General features: G+C 46.5%; 1 protein-coding gene across 2 annotated transcripts in view; it reads right to left on the bottom strand.

Annotated features, from left to right (window-relative positions):
- Nucleotides 1–21,793, bottom strand: part of LOC148652731 (cytohesin-1) — a 100,947-nt gene that overhangs the window by 75,613 nt on the left and 3,541 nt on the right. Inside the window, exon 1 of one of the 2 annotated variants that reach the window (XM_088599828.1) lies at nucleotides 6,294–6,621. The exons of the other annotated variant lie outside the window; for it this stretch is intronic. Coding sequence (XP_088455954.1) covers nucleotides 6,294–6,369 — 76 coding nt within the window. The 5' untranslated portion in view covers nucleotides 6,370–6,621. Of the gene's footprint in view, nucleotides 1–6,293; nucleotides 6,622–21,793 lie in introns of those variants that run through there. 2 annotated transcript variants of the gene reach the window in all.

Raw genomic sequence — 21,793 nt, 5'->3', positions numbered from 1 at the left:
CCTGGCCCAATCAACATCTCGAAACTGTCCCTGCCTGCTCATGCAAGACAGTGTGTCCTGCGATTGACAGGGGTCTGGTCGAGGGAGTGGTCCTGCCCTGCGCCCCGTGCTCTGGGGATGGGCTCTGGAATGCCATCCTCTTCACCAGGAACATGCAGCTGCCCGGGAATGGATAGGTGGAATTTGCGCAGAGATTTGAGTCCAACTAAGAAAAGTTACCATAACCCAGCTGTCACTGCAATGCATTTTTAAAATAAGGTTTAAGCAAAGTTTAAATTAAAAGTACCATCCTTAAACGGCTATTAGCAGAGGTAGAAGTGCAGCAGAGCGTATTGTGTGAAGAGTAATGAGGCCTCAGACTGCGGAGTCGAGGAGGGGGGCTGGCAGTGTGGGAGTCAGGTGAATGACGTTCCACACTGAAAATAAGGGCTCTTTTGTATTTCATGCAAGGAGCAATCAGGAGCTCTGCTGGCTTTGAACCAGAGACAGGCAGGTGTGCGCATTTATTTTTCCTCTCCTCACTCTTCAGGGCAAAAGCTTTTAAGCTATTAAATATTAAAACGCTGTTCAGCAAAGTCAAACAAGCACAACTGACACAAAGAACCAGAGAAAGCAAGGAAGGCCCAGTATCTGAGTGGCCTGACTTGAAAAAGGAACTCGATTTCATCCTGGTTCAGCAGCGTTTCATGTTGGTTATGAATTTACATTTACAGAAGCGATTCAAAGTCTATGCAGGGCAAAGTAACCGTTGCTTGTCTCGGTGTTAGATCAAAGGTTACTGTCCCACAAAGGAACATGAGTGCAGTTCAAGGTCACAGCCCTGTCTTCAGAGATGGCGAGCTGACGTGTGCACCGTGCTTTCTCCGTGAGGTGCGAGGTTCTGCACACGGTGAATATAGTTCAGGCAGCAACTTTCCAGACTGTGTGCTCAGCGGGCGTCTGAAACGTTGATGCTGCAGTCTTGTTTTCATTTGACCTGACCAGTTCTTCTTTCGCTCCAGCTGTTTGCTGTTCTGAACAGAAGCAAAACCTCTCAATCAGCACCCAAATGAAAAATGAAACATGTCGAGGGTTTTTCCATTTCTTTTTCAGGAAAAACTACAAGCCTGTCTGCAAAACCATCATCTTTTTAGCATAAGAAATGTACCGCGCAATGTCTGGTCAATCATAAGATTTGTCTTCGCCCCATATCCCCAAAAGCTATAATTCATCGGATATGTAGACAACAGCAAAAAATGACACATTTTTGAGCGCAAATTAAGACAAATTTAAAAACTCAACAGAACATGAGAAATCCACATTTGGAGGATTTACAGTATGACAGAGGCTGCACACAGTAGAGTAGCTGTCATTTCTGCACTCTGTAGTCTATAATTACACACCGAAACAGGAGGAAATTTTAATTCTCCATTTTAAAATGATACAAAGACAAGACTGCCATATTCTGTCAAGTAGTACAAATTAGGGCACACAGTAATTGTCACTAAGATAATTGGACAGGCATGTTACATAAACAGAGACACCGGGAACTGGAAAACGAGAAGAACTAGAAACCCAATTTAAAGCATGAAAAAAAATACAATCGGGACCAACTGCCAGGCTGGCATTGCGAAAGACTGGCTGGGTGAAGCTGTGTGGACGCGGGCGCGAGGAGAGGAAGGCGAAGATGCCAGTTTGAGTGGCAGGCCGTCTGACTGCAGATGAAAGGGAACATGACTAAAGCCCATGTGCCTTCCGTCCCCAGTTGAAATCATTATCCCCTCCTTCATTACCATAAGTAATCAGGCTGCAGCGGGGCCAGCCGTGTGGCTGTCAGGGCCCTCGAATCAGAAAGGAGCTGGAAGCAATTGAAAAGCTAACCTTCCACTTCCAGCCTGCAGCTTTGTGCTCCAGGCTCTCTGTCTCTCTCCCACTTAACAGCACATCCTGCCCAGGCTGGCCTTGCGCTCAAAGCCAGCAGGAAGCCTCTTTCCTCCTTTTTGTATTTCAGAACCACGACTGAACATCAATTGTTAGAGATCCTTCCCCCGCACTTTGAAAAGCACCGATGACGTTGTCATCTGTGCTTTGGTGTCACTGTGTAAGACACAGCCTCTCTGTGAAGCAATGGTGTATGGCTTCATGCGGCCCCTCCCTCAGCTGGTCTCTGCAGGTGTGCCAGGCCTACAGGTGTGCCCAGCCTGGCAGGTCTGCAGAACCCAGTGGATCCTGCTCCCCTCCCTCCCAGATTGAGGCTGCAACACACCAGCCCTGGGTGTCAGGAATCAGTCAACTTCAGAAAAACTCATTAAACCTTAAAGGCTTTCCAAAAAAAGCTGCCATGCAAATGTGACACACTTGGTTCTGTCATGGGGGTTGACTGCTGAAAATCAGGTTAAATCTCCAGCTACCCATACGAATGCTATGCTGACCCACTGCCACCAGCATCCAAAAATAACCAGAAACCTGACACTGCAAAGATTAAACGGTGATGAGAATTTATAACTCTCTTACAAGCCCCCATCACTCTGCTGGTAATGATACCGCAGTTTCAAAGCGCTTCTGAGATCTGTGTCTGGCCCCTGCTAGACTGCTGTATCAGTAGTAGGACTACAGACACAAAAAAACAAGGCGACAAAAGACTCTCCACCAGAGAAGCTCGTGAAAAGCAGGCTGTACAGCACCTCGGATACTGGGCTGTGTTCAGCAGGACAGGAAATGGTACTGAGGCTGTAGCTGATATCTGGGCTGGGGTTTTTGGTTCCTTGAGGGGGGGGGGGGGGGTTTCTGGAAAGGTGAAAGAGGGCAGGGGAAAGGGGGCACAGTTCAGGGCAGCTCTTTCCCGCCGGGGGAAACTGGCGAGCGAGTTGCAATTACAGCTGCAGCACTGCCAGCGGTCTGCTCTCTGATGGAATTAGCCACGCTCCCGTCCTCGCCTGTGTGGAAATAAAGGGCTTAGCAGAGCGAGGATGGGCCAGTCTTCTTCAGCACGCCGGCACCCACATTAATATATGAAAAGAGCTGCCGGTTCTGTCCTTCGTGGCCCCCCTCCGCATGCCTCTCTTGTGTTTCCTGGGATTTTCCTTGGCGTGAAGTCAACTAGGGCGTTTGTTCACGACCTCCGTTACAGAAGAGCGGCAGGCGAGGAAGTCATTTAATCGGACCGGCCCAGAGGGAAACAGAGCCTGCCACGCTGGGCCAGGAGACCTTGCTCTCTTCGTTGTATCAGAATTCACCTTGCTTAGGAAGCACTCATGAGCCAGCAACTACATAACCCTGCAACTCACAACCGGTATCCCACTGGAGCTCAGCAGGTGTGAGCCTGGCCAGTACCTGAATGGGAGACTCATGGGAAAGCTCAGGTTGCTGCAGGAAGAGGTGTTAGTGGGACCAGCAGGGGGCGCTCACCCGACTGTCTGTGTGGGTCCTAATGCTCCAGTATAGTGACGGGGACACTATACTGTGAAAAGGTGCTGTCCTTTGGATGAGATGTAATACTGAAGTCCGTACTCTCGGTGGTCATTAAAAATCCCAGGGAGTTTCTTGAAAAGAGTAGGGGTGTTACACCTGTGTCCTGCCCAAATTTCCCATTGGCCTTTGAGGGCAGTCCTCATTAACTGTGAAACGCTTTGAGTGGAGTCTCCAGAAAAGAGCTATATAAATGCAATGAATCCCTTTATTTAATTTTATGAACCTTCTGTGATGGCGGACGTTGATATCGTTTTGTGAAAGCTGAATAGGGTGTGATAATGAAGGACAGAGAGGGCGCGGTAAAAGCAGGAGACAGAAGACAGCGTGAAGGCACAGTGCAGTGAAGCAATGTCGTTGTGAGGTGTTTGTAGGGCGAAGCCAAGGCCATACAGGAACCTGCCCTGCAGAATCCACTGGGGGCAAATTTCACAAGGAGAAGCACTAAGGAAAAGGCACATGCTCATGTCAGACCTTTACTGTACCAACAGGTCTAATCTAGTCCACAAAGCAACAAGTAAAGGTTGTTTGCTCGCTGAAAAGAAGGAAAAACCCCAATGTTTTGGCTGTCGCGCTTCTTCACACCTGGAATTTCCTTTAACGGCTTGGCGCTACCAACCCAGAGGTTAGGAGCATGGCTGAGGTTCCCTCGCTGTCCCCAGCTCAGCCCAGGGAAGGAAGGAGTTACAGTTTCTCGGGAGCGAAGCTGGGAACCAGCACCACTTCGCCCGCCGTTGTCACGCAGCTCCTTGTCAAAGCACTCAGAGGCCAGGGCTCCCTCTCTCCGGAGTCCCTCCATTATTCATGGCGAAAGCTGCGGTTATATAACGGCTCTGAACATCAAAGCCCGTCCTCCTCCACTGTGGCACTCAGGCCCACCCTTGCCACCTAGCACCCCGCTCCTCAAACTGCACTCACGCTAAAACACTCCAAAAGCTGCTGGCCGTAGACACACGTCAGCGACAAAGTCTCTCTTCTGCGTCACTAGAACCTCCAGCCTGATTTTTCTGCTGTGCTACAGAGAGTCTGCTCAAAAACTGACGACGAACTGTGGTTGACTGTATCTTAACTGGAAAAACATCACTTGCAAATCTTTTTACATTAAGCTCAGCATTTCATTTTGCAAACCCCTGAATGTTCCATTTGCTAGGCAATGTAACAAACGTGCAAGCTTTTTTTCTCCACTAGATTAGGGATGGTTTTTCTTGATTACTATGATTTAAGGGTGCAGCAACACCAGATCATCTGCACATTCAGAATGAAAGCGCTATAAGACAGGTGGTGCTTAGGAGGAGCAAAGGGGCTGGAACTACACAGAGTGGGCACTAAACTCTCCCACAGCATTCTGGGAAACTCCCTCTGGTCTTGTCTGGCTGGGTCTGGCTGCTGTTGAGCGCGTCTTCAGTGCTGAAACAACCAACATTTGCAGGGTGGCATAGAACTCAGATTTCTCAACACCTGACGCAGCAGAAAAACAGAACACAGCTATCGTGTTCCACATTAATGACAGGAAAAGTGTCTTGCGAGTGCAACCCGTCATTGTGCAACTACAAATTTTTTCATTCAGATTCAGTACATATTCTTAATGAACACAGAACAGCAATCAGCCCTACAAAGACCGCTTCAGTGTCTCTTTTCAAAATTGATAGCACTATGGTCAAACCAACACCTCCAGAAGACACTGAGGATGGGCACACAGCAGTTCCTGGCTAATGGATGTTGGAATCAGACCTTCTCTATTCCCAGCACCATATCTTCCTGGTGATTTGCCTGGCTGATGGAACGTGGCGATAACGACCTGTTTTGAGATACTCGTTCCGTGTCAATTGTGAAAGGCAGAATTCCTGATTTGTCAGGTCATCTGAGCTACAGGAGGGACAGGGGTTGGGGGAGAGAGAGAGAGACCTGGGACTCTTTCTTAAAATGCACTCCAAACCAAAAAACATCAGCCACAAAAACACACAATGATGCCATTTCAAATTAAGTACCCTTTAAAGCGCTGCTGATTTTAAGCAGGGGATGCAAGACAAATGCAATAACAGATAATAAATCATCATGACCATCACAGACCAGTCACCAGCTCAGCAACAGGTGAATGAAAGAGAACTGAACCAAACCAGCATAACCAACTTGCTGGATTTTTCTGGCAGTCGGGTAAACGCAACTAAGCCTGCGAGCAGACAACGCCTGAGGCTGCCCACTGACTTCCACCGATTCTGAGCAACGCTGTGAAAGCAGAACCAAGCTCTTCAGAAGAGGATATCGCATATTAAAACTAAAACCAGGCAGCACAAATGCATGTAGACCCTCTGGAGAGCCTCAGAGAAGGTCTGCATGAGAAACACTCGGCAGTGACCTCACGCAGCACACCATATGGAAACTCTTTGCCACCTGAAAGTACAATCTTTCCACCTCAGAGAAGCACCGACAGCACACACTGTAACAGATCCAGATTCACAGATAAAACACCAGAGAGGGTCAAGCAAATGACTCCGTGGTATCTGGAAGACCGATCATGAGAAACTTTCTGATCTAAAGCAAGAATAATGTCAGCTTGTTCCCAGCTGCTGCCTTGTGGGAAGATAACCTGTGAGTCTTTAAATCACTAATAAGGTTTCCCAACAAGCCAGTCACAAATAAAAACTTTCCACAGACCTCCTTGAACTCTTTGAAACAACAGCTCACTTCAGTTTTCTGCAACCGAGGCAGAGCCAGAGACCTACTGTGCATCTTCTTCACAACTGCCTATTACAACGCAACACAGGCGCCAGAAAAACTATGAGGCGTGCGAGCAAATCACACGTTTTCCAGTCTCCGGAGGGTCCGTCTCGGGAGCCGGTACTCACCTGGCTGGGGTGCGTGGATGCTCGGACAGAGGAAAGCTTGGAAACTGGAGGCACAAAGTTCGCTCACCGTCCCCATGGCTCCAGCCCCAAAGCAAGACCCTTTTCAGATGCCCGTTTTCTGTTCAGACTCAGATTTTTTTTTAAAAAACAGGGGAACTTCCCGAGACCGCCTGCCTGCTGAAGATCCCCAGCCCTGAGGACTTCCAGTCCATTTATTAATTTCGCAGAGTTCGCCTGCTACTGTGGCTGCTTCACGAATCCCTTAATCCGCTCCCCAAATAATTCCACCTCTCCTCTGCTGTACTCTCGCTCTCTCTGCTCTGACAGCACTACTCTCAGCTCCTTCTTCCCCTCTCTCTCTCTGTGCCTGCCTCTCTCTCTCTCTCATTGGTTTGCACAGTAACTGTGAGATATTCTTAGAGACCTAACAGATTACACACATACACACGCACCCTCCCCAGACTCGGTATATAAACATGGGTTTGCAAGATGCAAACCCTCAGCAACACCTCTGCGCTGTGAGCTGTTACTCTGTCAAGACTGCTGCTGTATCAAAGCGTGACAGAGTTGGGAAAGTGGGTTCAGCCACAGCACAGCATATGCATACACATATATACATGCATCCTCACAGACACACTGACCCTCGCATTCATACACCCACTCAAACACACGCGTGCCCACACAGGCATTGGGAAGCAGCAATAGAGGGGGACCATTGCCAGTCGCATCTCACAATGTAGCCTCCAGCTACTGCATTTTCCATTCAGAAGAACATCTTTTCAAAAAACAATATTTACATTTTTCTTTTCTGCTAAGTCTGCAGAAGCCCCAGAGCTACTCAACCCTGTAACAGAATCGATTCAGAATCCTTTTTTCTTGGCATTTTGTTAATCCTTTATTTAACTTGCTGCGTCGCTGCTTGAGAACACAGTCTTACTTACAATGACGGGCTGGGAAGAGCTCATTCATGCAGCCGGGTGTTTTACTGGAGTGATCCGACTGAAGCACAGCGCTCAAGGGTACAACAGCGGTGTCTCAGCTGGGATTCGAACCCACGACCCCTTGGGTCTGGAACCCAGAGCCCAGAACATTGTTCATGTTCATGCATCTCACAGCGCAGTTTTCCTCTGTGTTGTCTGTTCTATTGAGGCCATTACTTGAGCCAGTCCCAAAACAGCCCGCACTCGTCGTGACCTCTCAAAACACTTGCTTTCATCTGCTGTAAAATCAGCCCCTCACCCTGCTTACACAAGCAACGTGCTGCAGCCTTTCCAAAGACGTCCACCCCTTTCTGAAGAGAGCTTTTCATCGCAGCCTTAAGTGTACCTTCAGCGTCTCAGCCTGTTCTCCTGCTGCCCACTCAGGTTTACACCACCGACTGCAGCACGCCCATGAGCGCACAAAACACTTCATTCTCCTGACAGCGCGCTCAGGAAAGACTGTCCCCCCCATTAAGCACAACCGAAGATTTTATGATTGAATGTCGTTCATTCCTGAGGTGTTCCAACGAAAGGGATACCTAACACACCGTGCAGCGCTGGAATTGCCCAAACCCAACTCTAGCTCTCCCTTTGCAGTCAGCTTTCTCTATCTGAAGCTTACTTGCTTAGCTATTGCGTACAGAGTATTCTATAACACAGCTTCTGAACTGAACACTGTAGCACAGGCTCAACATTACTATAAGATTCATCGAGCTGCAGGTCTGATGAAATTGAAGACTATATTATTATCATTAGTGATCAAAATCTGGTGACCTCTAATCCTCACTCATCATGTCCATTTCTCCTCTGGTTATTATTATTTGGAGCTTGAATCCCATGAAGATCATGGGTCACCGATAATGCACTGTATTTGAAACGGACACACTTTGTCAGACCATATCTAATGGATTCCCAGTTTTGCCAAGGCAGAACCTTTTAGTCTTATCCCTTACAAACTTCCTAATCACTCCAAAATGTCTGTAACTCCAGTCCGCTCCCCATTCCTGCTCTCCGGCTCTTCTACAGTTATTCCCAGCTCAGAAAGCACCTGCAGTGAGGTTGGTCACTTTCCCTGCTTGCCCCTCAGGCTGTACAATCCTGGTCTCGGAGGACTGCTGTGTCTGAAAGTTTTCTAGGGGCAATTAAAGCACTAGTAGCTAAAAAAGCTAGGGTTGTTGCTAATTGGTCCGATTAAGCTAATCGTGAGCTGATTGGTGTTGTCAAATGATGGTTGCAAAGAAATCTGTGCACAAGAAGGCTTTCAAGGACCAAGATCGGAGATCCCTGCCTAAGAACGATGCACTGTGGTATGCCGGGGGGCATTTTACCCATGTAAGATCCCATGCTGCAACCGATTCTGTTGAATTAAAGCGAATGCTGACTTGAGAAAAACCTTTGCTCTCCACAGCCTGCTCTGTCTTTCCCCTTTATCTCCCCGTTTTTCCATTCTTCCCACTTCCTTCCTTCCAAATGCCGATTACCCCCACCCCTCCTTCAGAGGAGAACTTGCAGCCGTTAAAACGGATCCACTCCACAACCGCTGCGGTGAGGGTGGCACGGTTACCCAGCCAGAGGCCAGCGCGTAACGGAAGAGGGCAAAGGCAGCAAGCACAGTTTAAAATGATACGACAGCCTGGGACAAACGCAGTTTCCCTCTGCCCGGTCAACCCAGCTCACTGTCTCCGTGTTGGCCTCGTTCCTGCTCCCCCAGTGACACGGCCCAGAGCCTACAGCTCTGTCACGCCCTCGTTATTTCCGCAAGATGCCTATCCCTCCTTCCCACCCCGGATTTACTGCGCTGCCATCGTCTTTTCCAAGCCTTCTTTCTCTCCGTTTGGCAATGCACAGCCCTACCCGCGCTTTTGCCTTATTAAGTCTTTATGTACTGCATCAAGTCCACGCTGTTGCATGGCAACAGTGTTACATAAATTATAAAGGTTCCTGTATGAGAATTTGCCATTTCTGTAAAGAATGAAGTGATTCATAGGCACGCACACACACGTGCAGACATCTATGACACGTATGGAGCCCCTCCACACACACACACACGGCTCACACACTCACGCGCAGACACCCACGTACTATGTGTATACATCCTGAGAGAGAGGCTTATCAGGTCTTTTTCCATTGCTGAGAGAACTCGAGGCTCTCACTGTACAAATGATAAAGACTAATATGTGGCCTCTTTCAGTTTTTAACACCATTCAAAAAAAAGTTTCCAAAGAATCCTAAAGATTTGCCAACCATTGAGAACAACAAACAGAAAACCAGCCCCCCCCCCATCCACCCCCTACAAAAATAAGTAATAAAGAGAAAAAAACGGCTTCTGGGAGCCTGATGCCAGGACGTCAGGTAATTCACACTTTTTTTAATTTTACATGTGCCTGCAGGGAAGAGATTCGACCTCGGGGGATGGAAAAAGAAAATATTCTAAAATTAAAAAATAAAAGATACTGATGCCGACAGAAGATTTCTTCCAAATTCAAAGAAAACCTAAGCCCCAGCACCCACAGAGGAAAAACAGTGCCTGTTCACTTTCTCTCCCTCCCTAAGGCTGTTATTCTTCCCTGGCACTCTGAAATTAAAGAGCCCCGCTAAAAAATATACATATGGAAATTGTGACTTAAGCAAAAGCTGAAAGAGGTGATGCATTGGAAAAACAGACCAGTGTGTTGTGGTGCACTACACTATTTGTAAAAGCTACAATTCAGAGGCCAGGGAGCTTCTGTAGGTGATCCACAGCCCCAGGGGGAGGCAGGGGTCTTGCTGGACCTAGAGGCATGCTGAAGAGCTGAGGTTACAGTTGCTGTAGACTGCCAGGAAACCCCACAGTTCTCCTTGGGTAGCTCCTAGACCACCTATGAAACACGCACCTCATTCTAACCTGAATGGTAACAGGAATTCGCCCTTCATTAACGCTCTGGCATCCACACCTTCGCACATGAAGGCCAATTTCAATGTAGACCTCCTTGTTTCGATTTGTAGGTCTGAATTCTTTCCCTTTCCTTAATTCCCTGACAAGCAGCTGCTTTCCAGTCCGTTTTTGGATTTTCCAACGAATACCATGATGTGCCAGGGTTTTTCCTGCTCTTATCATAATGCATTTTTATGTATACCGGGGTCTCCAACTCTGGAGATCCCCAGGCCAGTTACTGCGACACTTCACGCTCAATCACCCTGTTAAATAAAGATGAGGAACACTGATCAACCAAGCAAGTCATGTTTCAATGAAGGGAAAACTCGTCCCTTAAGTGTGAAGGATATCCTAACTTAAGTTCCAGCTGATCTAAAAAATGACTGAATTGAACACACCACCAGTTTAATTGGTCCGGGTCTTTTACCTGAGAACTCTGGCAGACTGGGACACCCAAGGTCCAGGGTTGAGATTTCTGGTGTCCAGCTCATAGCTGCCCTCATTCGTTCCCAACCATCCCCATGATTATTTTGCCCTCCCCACCATGAGAAAGCCCCCTTCAGCCCCCCTCCAATGTTAAACGTCCTCCCTGCTCTGCTGAGGCCACCCCTGCACCTCAGTGCACTGACATAACGAAACGGGAAGAGCAGCTCTGTGAGAATCAGCTCTGGTGTGAAAGACAGGCCTGCCTGAGCTCAGACACTGGCGGGTAACTTCCTCTTTCCAGACAGCAAGAGGGAAGGGAACAGCCTGACTAAGATGACCGTCAGGTGACAGCGAAGACGTCAATGAAGAAGTCGGCAGTAAAACTGCTGCCCTGGCAGAGGAGTCCATATAAAGTCAGGGATTCTTGTACTTTCTGCTTGCCTGAAGAATCTTCAAGTTTCTGAAGTTCAGCCTTTCAAAGTTAGCATCTTAGCTAACACTAACAGCCTGTTAGGACTAATTTAGCATCCAAGAGATGGTAGCAGAGGACCTTAGAGGCGCAGCTCTCCAAGGCAGCACAAAAGCCCTGTGATTCTAATCAGTCTTTTGAGACTGATGGTCCTGGGAGTACTAACGCACTTCCTACTGATCAGCTGTCAAGCCAGCCCAGAGCTTGGCCGCCTCCAGCTGGTCATCTGAAGAACAGATGGTCAGGACACACATCGTTTTGCAGTGCTCCTTGTCTGCATGTGGAGTGCTATGTTTCTCAATGGACTGTACTTATATACACGACCTGTATCATGGGAACTGCGCTGTGGAGCAGTCCACCGTACTTTGACACAAAGGGTGCAGTCATCACTGGTGTCCACCAGAAAAATGAACGCAAGCTATTGCAGACACAAAGAGTAGTTATTCTGAAATAAAATAGTGCCCTCCAATGCGAAACGGAACATACATGGGGATCTGCTTCTCATGCGTGCTGAGTTTAAGTGTGCACAGCTTTTATGACATGGTCCTGTAGGGATATGTAGGGACACGCATCCCTACATATACAAATGTGCTGTGTATGCATGTGTAAATACTCACACAAACTACAGAATTCATCTGGAACACCCTCGCTATTCCAGAGCCCAGGACTGCACCCAGTTCATCCCTCATTTCGTGCACAGTAAGACTGTTCATGTCCGCGGCTCGTCAGAACACCAGCGCGTCAGCGGAGGAGCAGAAAGGGCAGGGCTCGCAGACTCGCGGGGGAGAAGAGGAAGGGCCTGTCGGCAGCAGAGGCAGAGGGGTCACATCTCCCCCAGCCCCGGGAGGGAGGGGCTCATTCCCGGCCGGCTCTCCGCTCTCTGTGAAGCGGAGCCTGCTTCACCCAGGGCTGAGAGAGCAAGAAACCCCCCTGACAGCCACGACTCTGAACTGGGACACCTGTACCCTCTTTCTCTCCCAGTTCTGAAAGAAGGTTTCCCACAGACCCCCCCTTTTCCGCAATCCAACACACAGTTCCGACCCCCCTGTGATAAGGACGTGGCGGTTATCACAGAAAGAAACCAGCCTGTCAAAGTCAGTAATGAAATAAACTCACACAGAATGATGAAGGGTCTCCACTGCCGCGGAGAGGAAGAGAGATGGGAAATTCTGCAGCCTGCCGCACACAATGGGAAGACAGAGGCAGGTACTTTCTATCCAAATTAAAAGTTACGCCCCCCCGCCCCCCAAAAAAGCACAAAGCATCGCGCGTGGCAGTTACTGGAATTTCAAGGGCACAGGCCAGCATGCCAGCAAGTCTGAAGGAGGGAGAAGGAAACAGGAAGATAAGCCTCTCCCCAGAGTCACACACACACACACACACACACACACACACACACACACACACACACACACACACACACGAGCCTGTGCCTCTTCAGCAGGTGGGGGCTGAACTCTTCTTCCTTCTCCTCCCAAGGCCAGTGCTACCTTCTGCCTTTCTTGAGTGCTATCACAGTCATCACACCTGTCCTCCCCCGGCCCCCTTACCACTTAGCCAGTTCCAGAGGGGTTGTGAAGCCAGAGTGGCACTAAAACACACACCGCTCACAGCCCAGGGGCGCTGGGGGGAAAATGAGTTTTGACCGTCCAAAGAGGTTCGATACTGGAAATGGGCGATACTGGACGCCCCACCCTGCCACCATCGCTAAAATGGCAGGGGATGATCTTGAAAAGGCATCCAATACAGAAAGCAGCTCAATTTAAATTAAATTAACCCCTCTGACAGCTGCTTTCAGGAGCTGTTTTCCACGATCTTTTCTTTTGTCAACTGATTCCAGTTGCCCGGTGTGCGCGTTTGAAGTTTTCGAAGGGGCTTATTTATTCCGGATCACGCTTCGGAAAGTTGGGGAAAGCTCGGCAGCTGGGGACGGCAGGAGCAGCGTTTAATCCCATCTCCAGCAAAAAGAAACCACAGAGATGGATAAAATGAAAAGGGGGAAACCATCCGTGTGCACACGCAGGAACACTAATGCAAGCTAATTGAGCTGGGACAGTCAGGCCACTTGACATTTTGTCCTTGGGGTGTGTACGAAGTACAAATTACTGGGAGGAACACTGAAGTAAACCGCTTCCTTTACTGTGTAAAGGCAGTTGTTTGTACCACAGTTACTTGCCACAACAAAATAACTGAATAACCTTCAAGTATCCACTGATCATTCCTGGCACTATAACCCTAGTGACTCATGCAGCAGCATTCTGCAATATCATGATCAATGCTTCACTTCACCCTGATGACGGGTAGCTCTAGCAGTAAAAGCACTTGTTCAGAGTTTGGGTTGGGCCCAGCAATCGAGATATCACTGTCTAGGACATCACTGGCTATGACCCGGCACATGGATATGACATCACTGGCTATGACACTGCACATGGATATGACGTCAAGCATGGCTTTGGTATAAGTTAACCATGACCAGCATTCTCCAAGATGATGACATATAATAGACTGGGCAGCATTGGGTGGACTTGCCTGCAACCCATGTGATCTGTCAGGTTGCCCATGAGCTTATAGCAATAATAATAATAATAATAATAATAATAATAATAACAATAACAACAACAACAACAAACTTTATTTTATATAGCACCTATATTCGGGATATTTCTCAATTACAGGGGATTAAAGAGTTAAATATTGGACAATTCCAACCTGTACAAGACACCCATGTCTAATGGGCACGGACACAGCTCCTCGGGGGACCGGGGTGACTCCAGGGCTTCTCAGCGTGAAAAGAACAGACCCGCATGTAACCCGGACTGAACAGCAACAAAATCACTGCACAGACAATACAGGTGGATGCGAGCGCAGCTTAGTTAGCACACCACAGGACAGAGACACAACGAACCACACTGCAAAAGCAGAAAAAGGGAGAGACGCACACTTAATCAGCACTTTGTACACTGTAGGAAGGACATCCATAGTCTCATGGTTTAGTCACTCTAAAAGAAGCCCATTGTGGAGCACACCAAATCCCTGCTCACAGGTGTATTTTATGAAGCTTTGTTGGCTAATTTTGAGTACGGTTTCAGAATCATTATAATAATAATTGCTTACACTTATATAGTGCTTTTCTGGACACTCCACTCAAAACGCTTTACAGGGGCTTTACCACCTGCGCCAGTGTGCAGCCCCACCTGGAGGATGTGATGGCAGCCAGTGTGCGCCAGAACGCTCCCCACACACCAGCTCTCAGTGCGGAGGAGAACAGAGTGATGAAGCCAGTTCAGAGATGGGGGTTATTCAGAGGCCATGATTGGTAAAGGCCAGGGGAACATTTGGCCAGGATGCTGAGGTAACACCCCTACTCTTTTCAAGAAACGCCCTGGGATTTCAGAGAGTTGGGACCCTGGTTTAACATCTCATCCGAAGGACAGCACCTTTTTTTTTTACAGTATAGTGTCCCTATTACTATACTGGGGCATTAGGACCCACACAGAGCACATTATGAGGGCCCCCTGCTGGCCCCACTAACACCTCTTCCAGCAGCAACCTTAGCTTTCCCAGGAGGTCTCCCATCCAGGTACTGACCGGGCTCACACCCACCTGATGAGCTTCAGTGGGCTGCATGCTGTGAATTGCAGGGTGATATGGCTGCTGGCTAATCATACTGCAACTAGATTCCATGTTATGTAAACTCAGCCGTTTTAGTAATTCTCCCTGTTTCAACATAAGACTCACGTCATTCACTGTGTTTCAATAATTTGGTGACGGGTAAGGAACTTGAGAGTCAGACCTGACCCTGAACCAACCTCCTCCAAAAACATATTGATTGCACATTAAGGACTTCTTTCGGAAAGAGATCAAAGCCAGCAGCAGCTTTAGAGACGGAAATCGGTCCTGTTCAAAAGATTAAAGTTCGCAAGAAGTGCTTCATTTTTGGTGCTTGAAGGTTGATAGATTAGAAATGCCTCGGATACAGACTCATCCTGCAGTTGCCACACATTTGCCAACAAGCAACTGATGTGCAACACGTTTCTTCTACAGTCCTTGAATTCCTGCTATCTCAGCCACATCTTCCAGTTCTTATTTTACATTGATTTCTCAAAGTCAGTTGTCAGGATGACAAACCACAAACACACAGTTTCCTGACACAGTCACATTCGCCGGGACTTGTGCCTTCCACCAAATATAGCAAGCCAGACAGATGCCCCGCAAATGTCAGTTATGTAACAGCGAGCAAAATTACAGCCCTTTATCAAAGGCCTGATCAATGTGTGTGAGTGCGCCTTGGACAGCAAGGCAACACTCCCCCACAATAGCACAACTAAAAGGGCTCAGACTGGCTTTATTATTTTCTCTGCACTATTAAATCAGACAATTCTGCCCAGCCACAGCTGTTTAGGCCACTAAGCAAACATCCATGTACAGTAAGTGCATCAGAGTATCATTTTTCTTTCCGTACTGGAAGACTGAATAACTAAATTACTGAATTATGAATTACCGGCACAAGAGGATCCAGTTAAAACACATGGAGCAGAAGGCAAGATTCTGACTGAAAGCGAAAAGAAAAAACTGCGATTTTCTCAAGTTTCTTTTAGCAGCTTTTAAAAATGCAGCCTTACTGTACGTCTGTACATTCGGAAACCCAAGACAAGGGGGTACAACCCCAGTCCCAGAGAGACAGAAGGCTTCTGGCTTTCCTTCCTACTTAAACTCATTCTTTGCTTAATTGTACGAGTTGGAGCCACTCCTTGTTCTTAAGAAAGTGGAGAGATTTATAAACCCTGCTGCACAGCAGCCCGTGAGGAGCAGAGCTGACCATTAATGGTCTAAAACTAACAGCACATAACCTATTGAATGAGTAATATTACTTTAGTTTGCACTCACTGGCCATAATATTAGGAACCCCCTACTGATTGGTATCATGCTCACAAGACCCAGCACTGGAAATCTGACTTACAATTTTAAACTTAAGTGAAGAAACCAATTTACCTGCTCCATGCACCAAAAACAGTCAAATAAGAGATTCCCTCCATTTTTCCGAAAATAATTTATTCTTACACTCCAGGATGGGGGTTTCCTCTCCTGGTGTATGGGACCCACACAGCTGCTGGTTTCATTGTGGCTGAGCTCTTCACTGAACTGAATCCTTAAATGAACCAATTGCTTATTAGAAATCCTTTAAAAGGGGTTTTAAGGCTGCTGCTACATGCCTGCTCTTCCACACTTTGAATCCAGCCTCTACAGTCAGTGGCTGATGCATGTTGCTCTACAGGCCCCCAGACACCAGAAGATTTCTCTCTCACACCAAGAGGCAGGGTTTATAAAAAACATGCAACCTCTTCAATCTCAATGTAACAACCCCCTTCACACACTCAGCACACATAAAATATTTAATTATCAGGATTACTCGCCAGGCTTTCTGACATCCATTCTGGACCCAACACAGTTTCCCTGCAGTAGCTCTGGAACTCTTTAAGAAAGATTAGCAAGCCTCATATAAACATTTAAGACTTCAATGCCAAGTCAGAACGCCTTGCAAACAAACACAAAAAGAATACCAACAACATTGTACTTATTTTCACACAGTTCCAGACTGTTTCACACTATTTTTTAGAACAAATGCAGATGCACAGTAGAGTGGAACACAATTTGCCAGCAATTTCCTGCCTGAGGTATTTGCTATAAAAATGTCTGGTACCAGTTTAAGGTTAAAGGCTTTATCTTAGGCAATGTCAGAAGTTCAACGAGGAAATGGAATAGAAGATTTCAACTTCAACCTTCTTCTGAGAGAAGCTGGCTTCTATGCTCCTTCATTGCTTTGTGACTGGCTTTTACAAAGAGAGTCCATTTTGATCAGCCTGACCACCAGCAGGCCACAAACACAATTCAAGCCTGCAAAACACTGCATACACAGCCTACACGGCAAATGCTAATTGAAATGAAATTCATTTACCACAGGCACCTCAATGAGACAAACTCTGAGGTGAGATCTGGGCACAGTCACAGTAAAAGCCGGTCAGTTTTGGACCGAGGGCACTGTAGCATCAGAAGACTCAGGAAACTTGCAACAGAAAAGACATTAACCTCTCCAGCTCCCCAATAAATGAATCACTGTGCTACAGCCTGGTAAATTCATAGACACAGCAGTAATCTAAGCTGCACTTAAACACAATTAAACTGTCACTGGTCTGCGTCACCCTGCCACTGGCAACTGGTGTTTTGTGTGGTTCGTGCTCATTAAAAGAAAGCAAGGAAAACAGTTTCGCCTGGCACAGGTGTTCATGACACACACGAGGCTAAATCTTGGAATCATCAAATTATTCTTCCACATCTGAACTCCAGGACTTGGAGATGAGGAGCCGCGTTGGGCAAACATACTTGATTGAAGTTGCAAATAGGTTCAACAGCCTCAAAACTACCAAGAGTAACTTGAAATACGCAGTGTCTTGGCAGCTGGAAACAGCCCACTGCTCAGGGGTACTGGAAACCAGCAGCAATCGGGGGCAAGAAGACAAAGACTGGGCCACACCACCCTGCGACCTCTACAGGTGTGTCTTCACTTGAATACAAGTTTGGGTTCACACACCAGTTTCCCTTCCAGTTGACTGAAAATACCAATAATTCAATTTTCTGGTTCCACACAGATGGGAAAACAAGGACGCACATTGTAAAACTGTCACCAGTAAACATTCAAACATTCCAAAGAAAGACACCAGCCACAGCTTTGTCTCTGTCATGAGACCCACACTAGAACAGGTGTCACAGATGCCTTTGGATTAAACAACAGAGTATGAGTGATCAGGGAAGAGAATCCAACCTAAAACACTGTCTAATTACACGATACAAGATGATTGTTAAGTAAGTTTATTTTGAAGGGTTTACTGTTTACTGTTGACTGCCTTTCCATTACAAAATATAGCACAAAACAAGACTATCAAATGCAATATTTATTTAATATAATACAGCTTCAATTTAAAACGATTGTTATTCCTTATTTCATAAATGATAGGTTAGGGTCAAGGTTTGTAGTTTTCAGTAAAGGATTCTGAGATCCATCTCAATCTCTCAGAAACACGCACACTTCACATCAGGGACAGAGGAAGGTGGCAGCTGTTTTCTGTCATTTCGTGGTCTGAGGGACAACCTAGTGGCCTCTGTGTAAACTACATCTGTTTCCGTGCAGTTCACAAACCCTGCACATGAACCTCTCTATTCCTCTACAAGTGAACATATAGCTCAGACTAAAAGGATATCTTAAATACCCCCTGTACTATCCTGAAGTCCTTGCACTAGCTTCCTGTCAAATTCTGTGTGGACTTTAAAATCCTCATTCTCACCTACAAGGCTCTGCATAGCTTGGCACCTCAGTACCGGTCTGAACTATTATCGCCCTATTCCCCACCTCGCAACCTTCGCTCTTCTAATTCTGCTCTCCTTACTGTCCCCCCCAAGCCCGTCTACATTGTATCGGTGACAGGGCCTTCTCCTGTTATGCCCCCATGCTCTGGAACTCTCTGCCCAAGGATATCAGAGAGTCACCTTCTCTAAACTCCTTCAAATCCAGACTCAAAACCCTCTTCTACAGAAAAGTCTTTACTGAACTGGTTCCATGCTTCACCCCTCTGCTTTTCTTAGTACCACCATCCATGTCTCCTCTGTATATTGTAATTGTGTCTTATCTTGTTTATTTATTTATTTTTGTATTCTTCTTATTTATTGTTATTGTCATCCTGTAAAGCACTTTGAGAATTCACCTTTAAAGGCGCTATATAAAATAAAGTTTATTATTATTATTTATTACTTTACTGCACCACACACAAAAACAAAACCTAGAAACTGAAAAAGTGATGATAAATTGGTCTTCCAACAAACAAATTCTGCATGCTGGGGCACAGTAAGTCCCTGGACATGTTCCTGTAGAAGAAGATGGGTTTCAATTGCATTACTGAACTTACAGGGGTGGAAAACCCCCAAGAATGAAAATGAATGCACAGTGAAAGTAGTTCAACAAAAACACATTAGATTAAGAAAACTATGCAAATATATTTACATGTATTTAATTTGCCATACAAGTGATAAATGGCTTACTTTACTGTACTTGAATTCCTAAATAAACCCTTTAAAAAAGTCACAAAGCTGCAGATTAATAAGGAAGTGAAAGTACAATCACACGTTGTTTTCTGAATGCCACAAAAAGTGTGGGGACTTTTTCCATCTCCTGTGTGATCAGCTGTGCCAGGACAAAAGAACACCGTACGCTTAAGTGATAAAGATTCTTATCAGAGCATCAGAAAATTCTGCAAACTGCACAGTTGGTGAGAAGATTTTTTTTAAATGCATGCTTCTGTCTGAATCCGTCAGCTCTCAGAGGTGTGCTGTCCCAAGACAGGCATTGATACAGAACTGAGACTACTTCAACTTGCTCCTGTCGAACACTCACTCCAGCATGCTGAAGGCCAGGCCCTGCACAGCACCCGTCACAGGCCAGAGGAACTGCACACAAACATTAGGGAGAACATACAATCAGATAACACCCTAGGAATTATACCCAGGGCCCCAGTGCTGCAAAGCAGAAATGCTCACCACTGTACCACCCTCCTGCCTGAATTCGACTATTAAATTCACTCTCAAGTCGATCAATTCACAAAGCGCTGAACTATGCCTTGCTTTATCAGTTTGGTGTTTTGGGAGCTCGATTGCTTCTGCCTTTGTTGTACCATCAGGACAGCAGTTAAAATCATATTTCTAGATGTATCTGCACTTAGGCAGATGCTGATGCAGCACAGATTTAGTTATTAAAAATGCTGAAGCCCCAGACTTAATCTGCACTTTAATGGAAGCATAAGTCAATCTGATCTTGCTTTATCCCATGAAATCTTCACTTAGCTTCAATGCTTTTTATATCTGTAAATATGACTCTTCTGGAATTTTTCATCCTGAATGCCGTATTAGGCACCAGTAAGTACAAAACCAAATATAAACGTCTTTAAAAGACACCTACTCTTTTCTGTGAGGGCTGGTTGACAGGTCAGCTACCTACATTCTCAACTGCTGTCCCTCATTCCTGGTCTCTCTGGTAAACGAGTTAGGAGCAAAGGAGCGAGATGTATTTAATGAAACAACACTTCCCTCACTTTGTCTCCAGGAGTTCCTACTGCATTAAGGGACCTTCCACACTAACATGTGTGGTAAACACTCACAAGTTGCGTCTGCCACACAAAGAAAAGTGGTTGGCTCTTAAAAGCACAAAGCGGAGGAAGGGGGAGATGTTTCTGGTTATTTCCCTGGAGTGTTTTGGCCCAGTTGTAAAATCACACCCTGACTGGTGGCAGCACATCTGCAATAAAGCAGCGGTAAGCAAGGTTAATGAAGGTGAGCTCAGCCGTGAGTCTTGGTTTCAGACAGATGAGAAACAGCCTGCCTGCAGCCGGCCGGCTCTCACCGCACTCACCACAGACACCCGTCAGCGTCTCCGCTTCTCACTCTGTCTGAAGGGCTGCACAGAGCTACCCAGACGCGCTGCGGGAGAGCACCCAGCACCTCTACAGAGGCAAGAGTGAGGTGTAGCTGGTGTGTAGTGAGTGGACTGGCTCATCATCCAGGTGGGGCTGCACACTGGTGGTGGTGGAGGGGAGTCCCCATTACCTGTAAAGTGCTTTGAGTCGTGTGTTCAGAATGGCACTATGTAAGTGGAAGGATAATATAAATTGAGTGTTCTGAAAACCAATTTTACACAGCATACAGTAAGTTTTGCTACGATGAGATACGTGGAGACGGTTAATCGCATGCAAGGGCTTTATCCTGTCCCCAAGACTTTTACGGTGCATGGCTGCATATTCTGAAAAAGAGTAGAGGATCAAAAGGCACTACATGCTCACGTGCAGACCTTAGAGACACTTGGCATGTCTGAGCTTTTACCATGCATAGCTGCAATACTGTGGAAATGCGCACGTACTAACAACAGAGGTGCTCTTCTGCCATCAGAGGTGGTCTCAGATAAGTTTCTAGTTTCTTTAGCATTTTGTAAAACACTTGCCAAGGTCTACCTGGGACCTGCAGTGTGAGGAAAAAGGGGGGCAATTTTTCTAAAATATGTAAGTTTTGCATCGCCAGCCTGTCACCTCCATTTCAGATGCAGCTCCCAATTAAAAGAAAGACATACTGATTTTTTGTCCATTGTGGTGCTTTCATTCTGGTTGCTCAATGGGTTACACAACACCTGAACTCAATCCCTGATTCATTTCCCATTCTGCTTCTCCATGTTGCAAAAGACCAAAGTCTATGAGACAGCACATCTGCAAACACCCTCTCTTTGGCTACTTTGCAAACAGTCATTGTTTACCGGGTCTGAGCTTTGAGCCTGGGAAGCAGATCCTACACTGAAGGCCAAACAATTCAGCTTGTAGTTTTCTGGTTAATTACCTGCAAGATTTACACAAGTTAATCTCTATTCTAGGATCTCTCTCACAGCTCAGCCCGTATTCCTGTCACTGGAACCACTGCTCGAGCTTGTTTAAAATTAATTAAAGCACATGCTGGAACTTATTAATCTGTTTAAAACAAACTTATTGCACCCATGTTGTATGCCTAGTGTCGAGAACCGAAAGACCACTGACCGAGCTGACAAACATTTTTTTTAATCATTAAAATCATAAAGTGATAAAACGGCCCCAAAAAAGTTATGAAGGCGATGCATTTCATTCAGTAA

Source organism: Lepisosteus platostomus, chromosome 11 (genome assembly GCF_059453375.1).
Source record: "Lepisosteus platostomus isolate fLepPlt1 chromosome 11, fLepPlt1.hap1, whole genome shotgun sequence".
NCBI lineage: Eukaryota > Metazoa > Chordata > Actinopteri > Semionotiformes > Lepisosteidae > Lepisosteus > Lepisosteus platostomus.
Note: the sequence above shows the minus strand (reverse complement) of the source record. Positions and strands in the feature narration are given on the sequence as shown.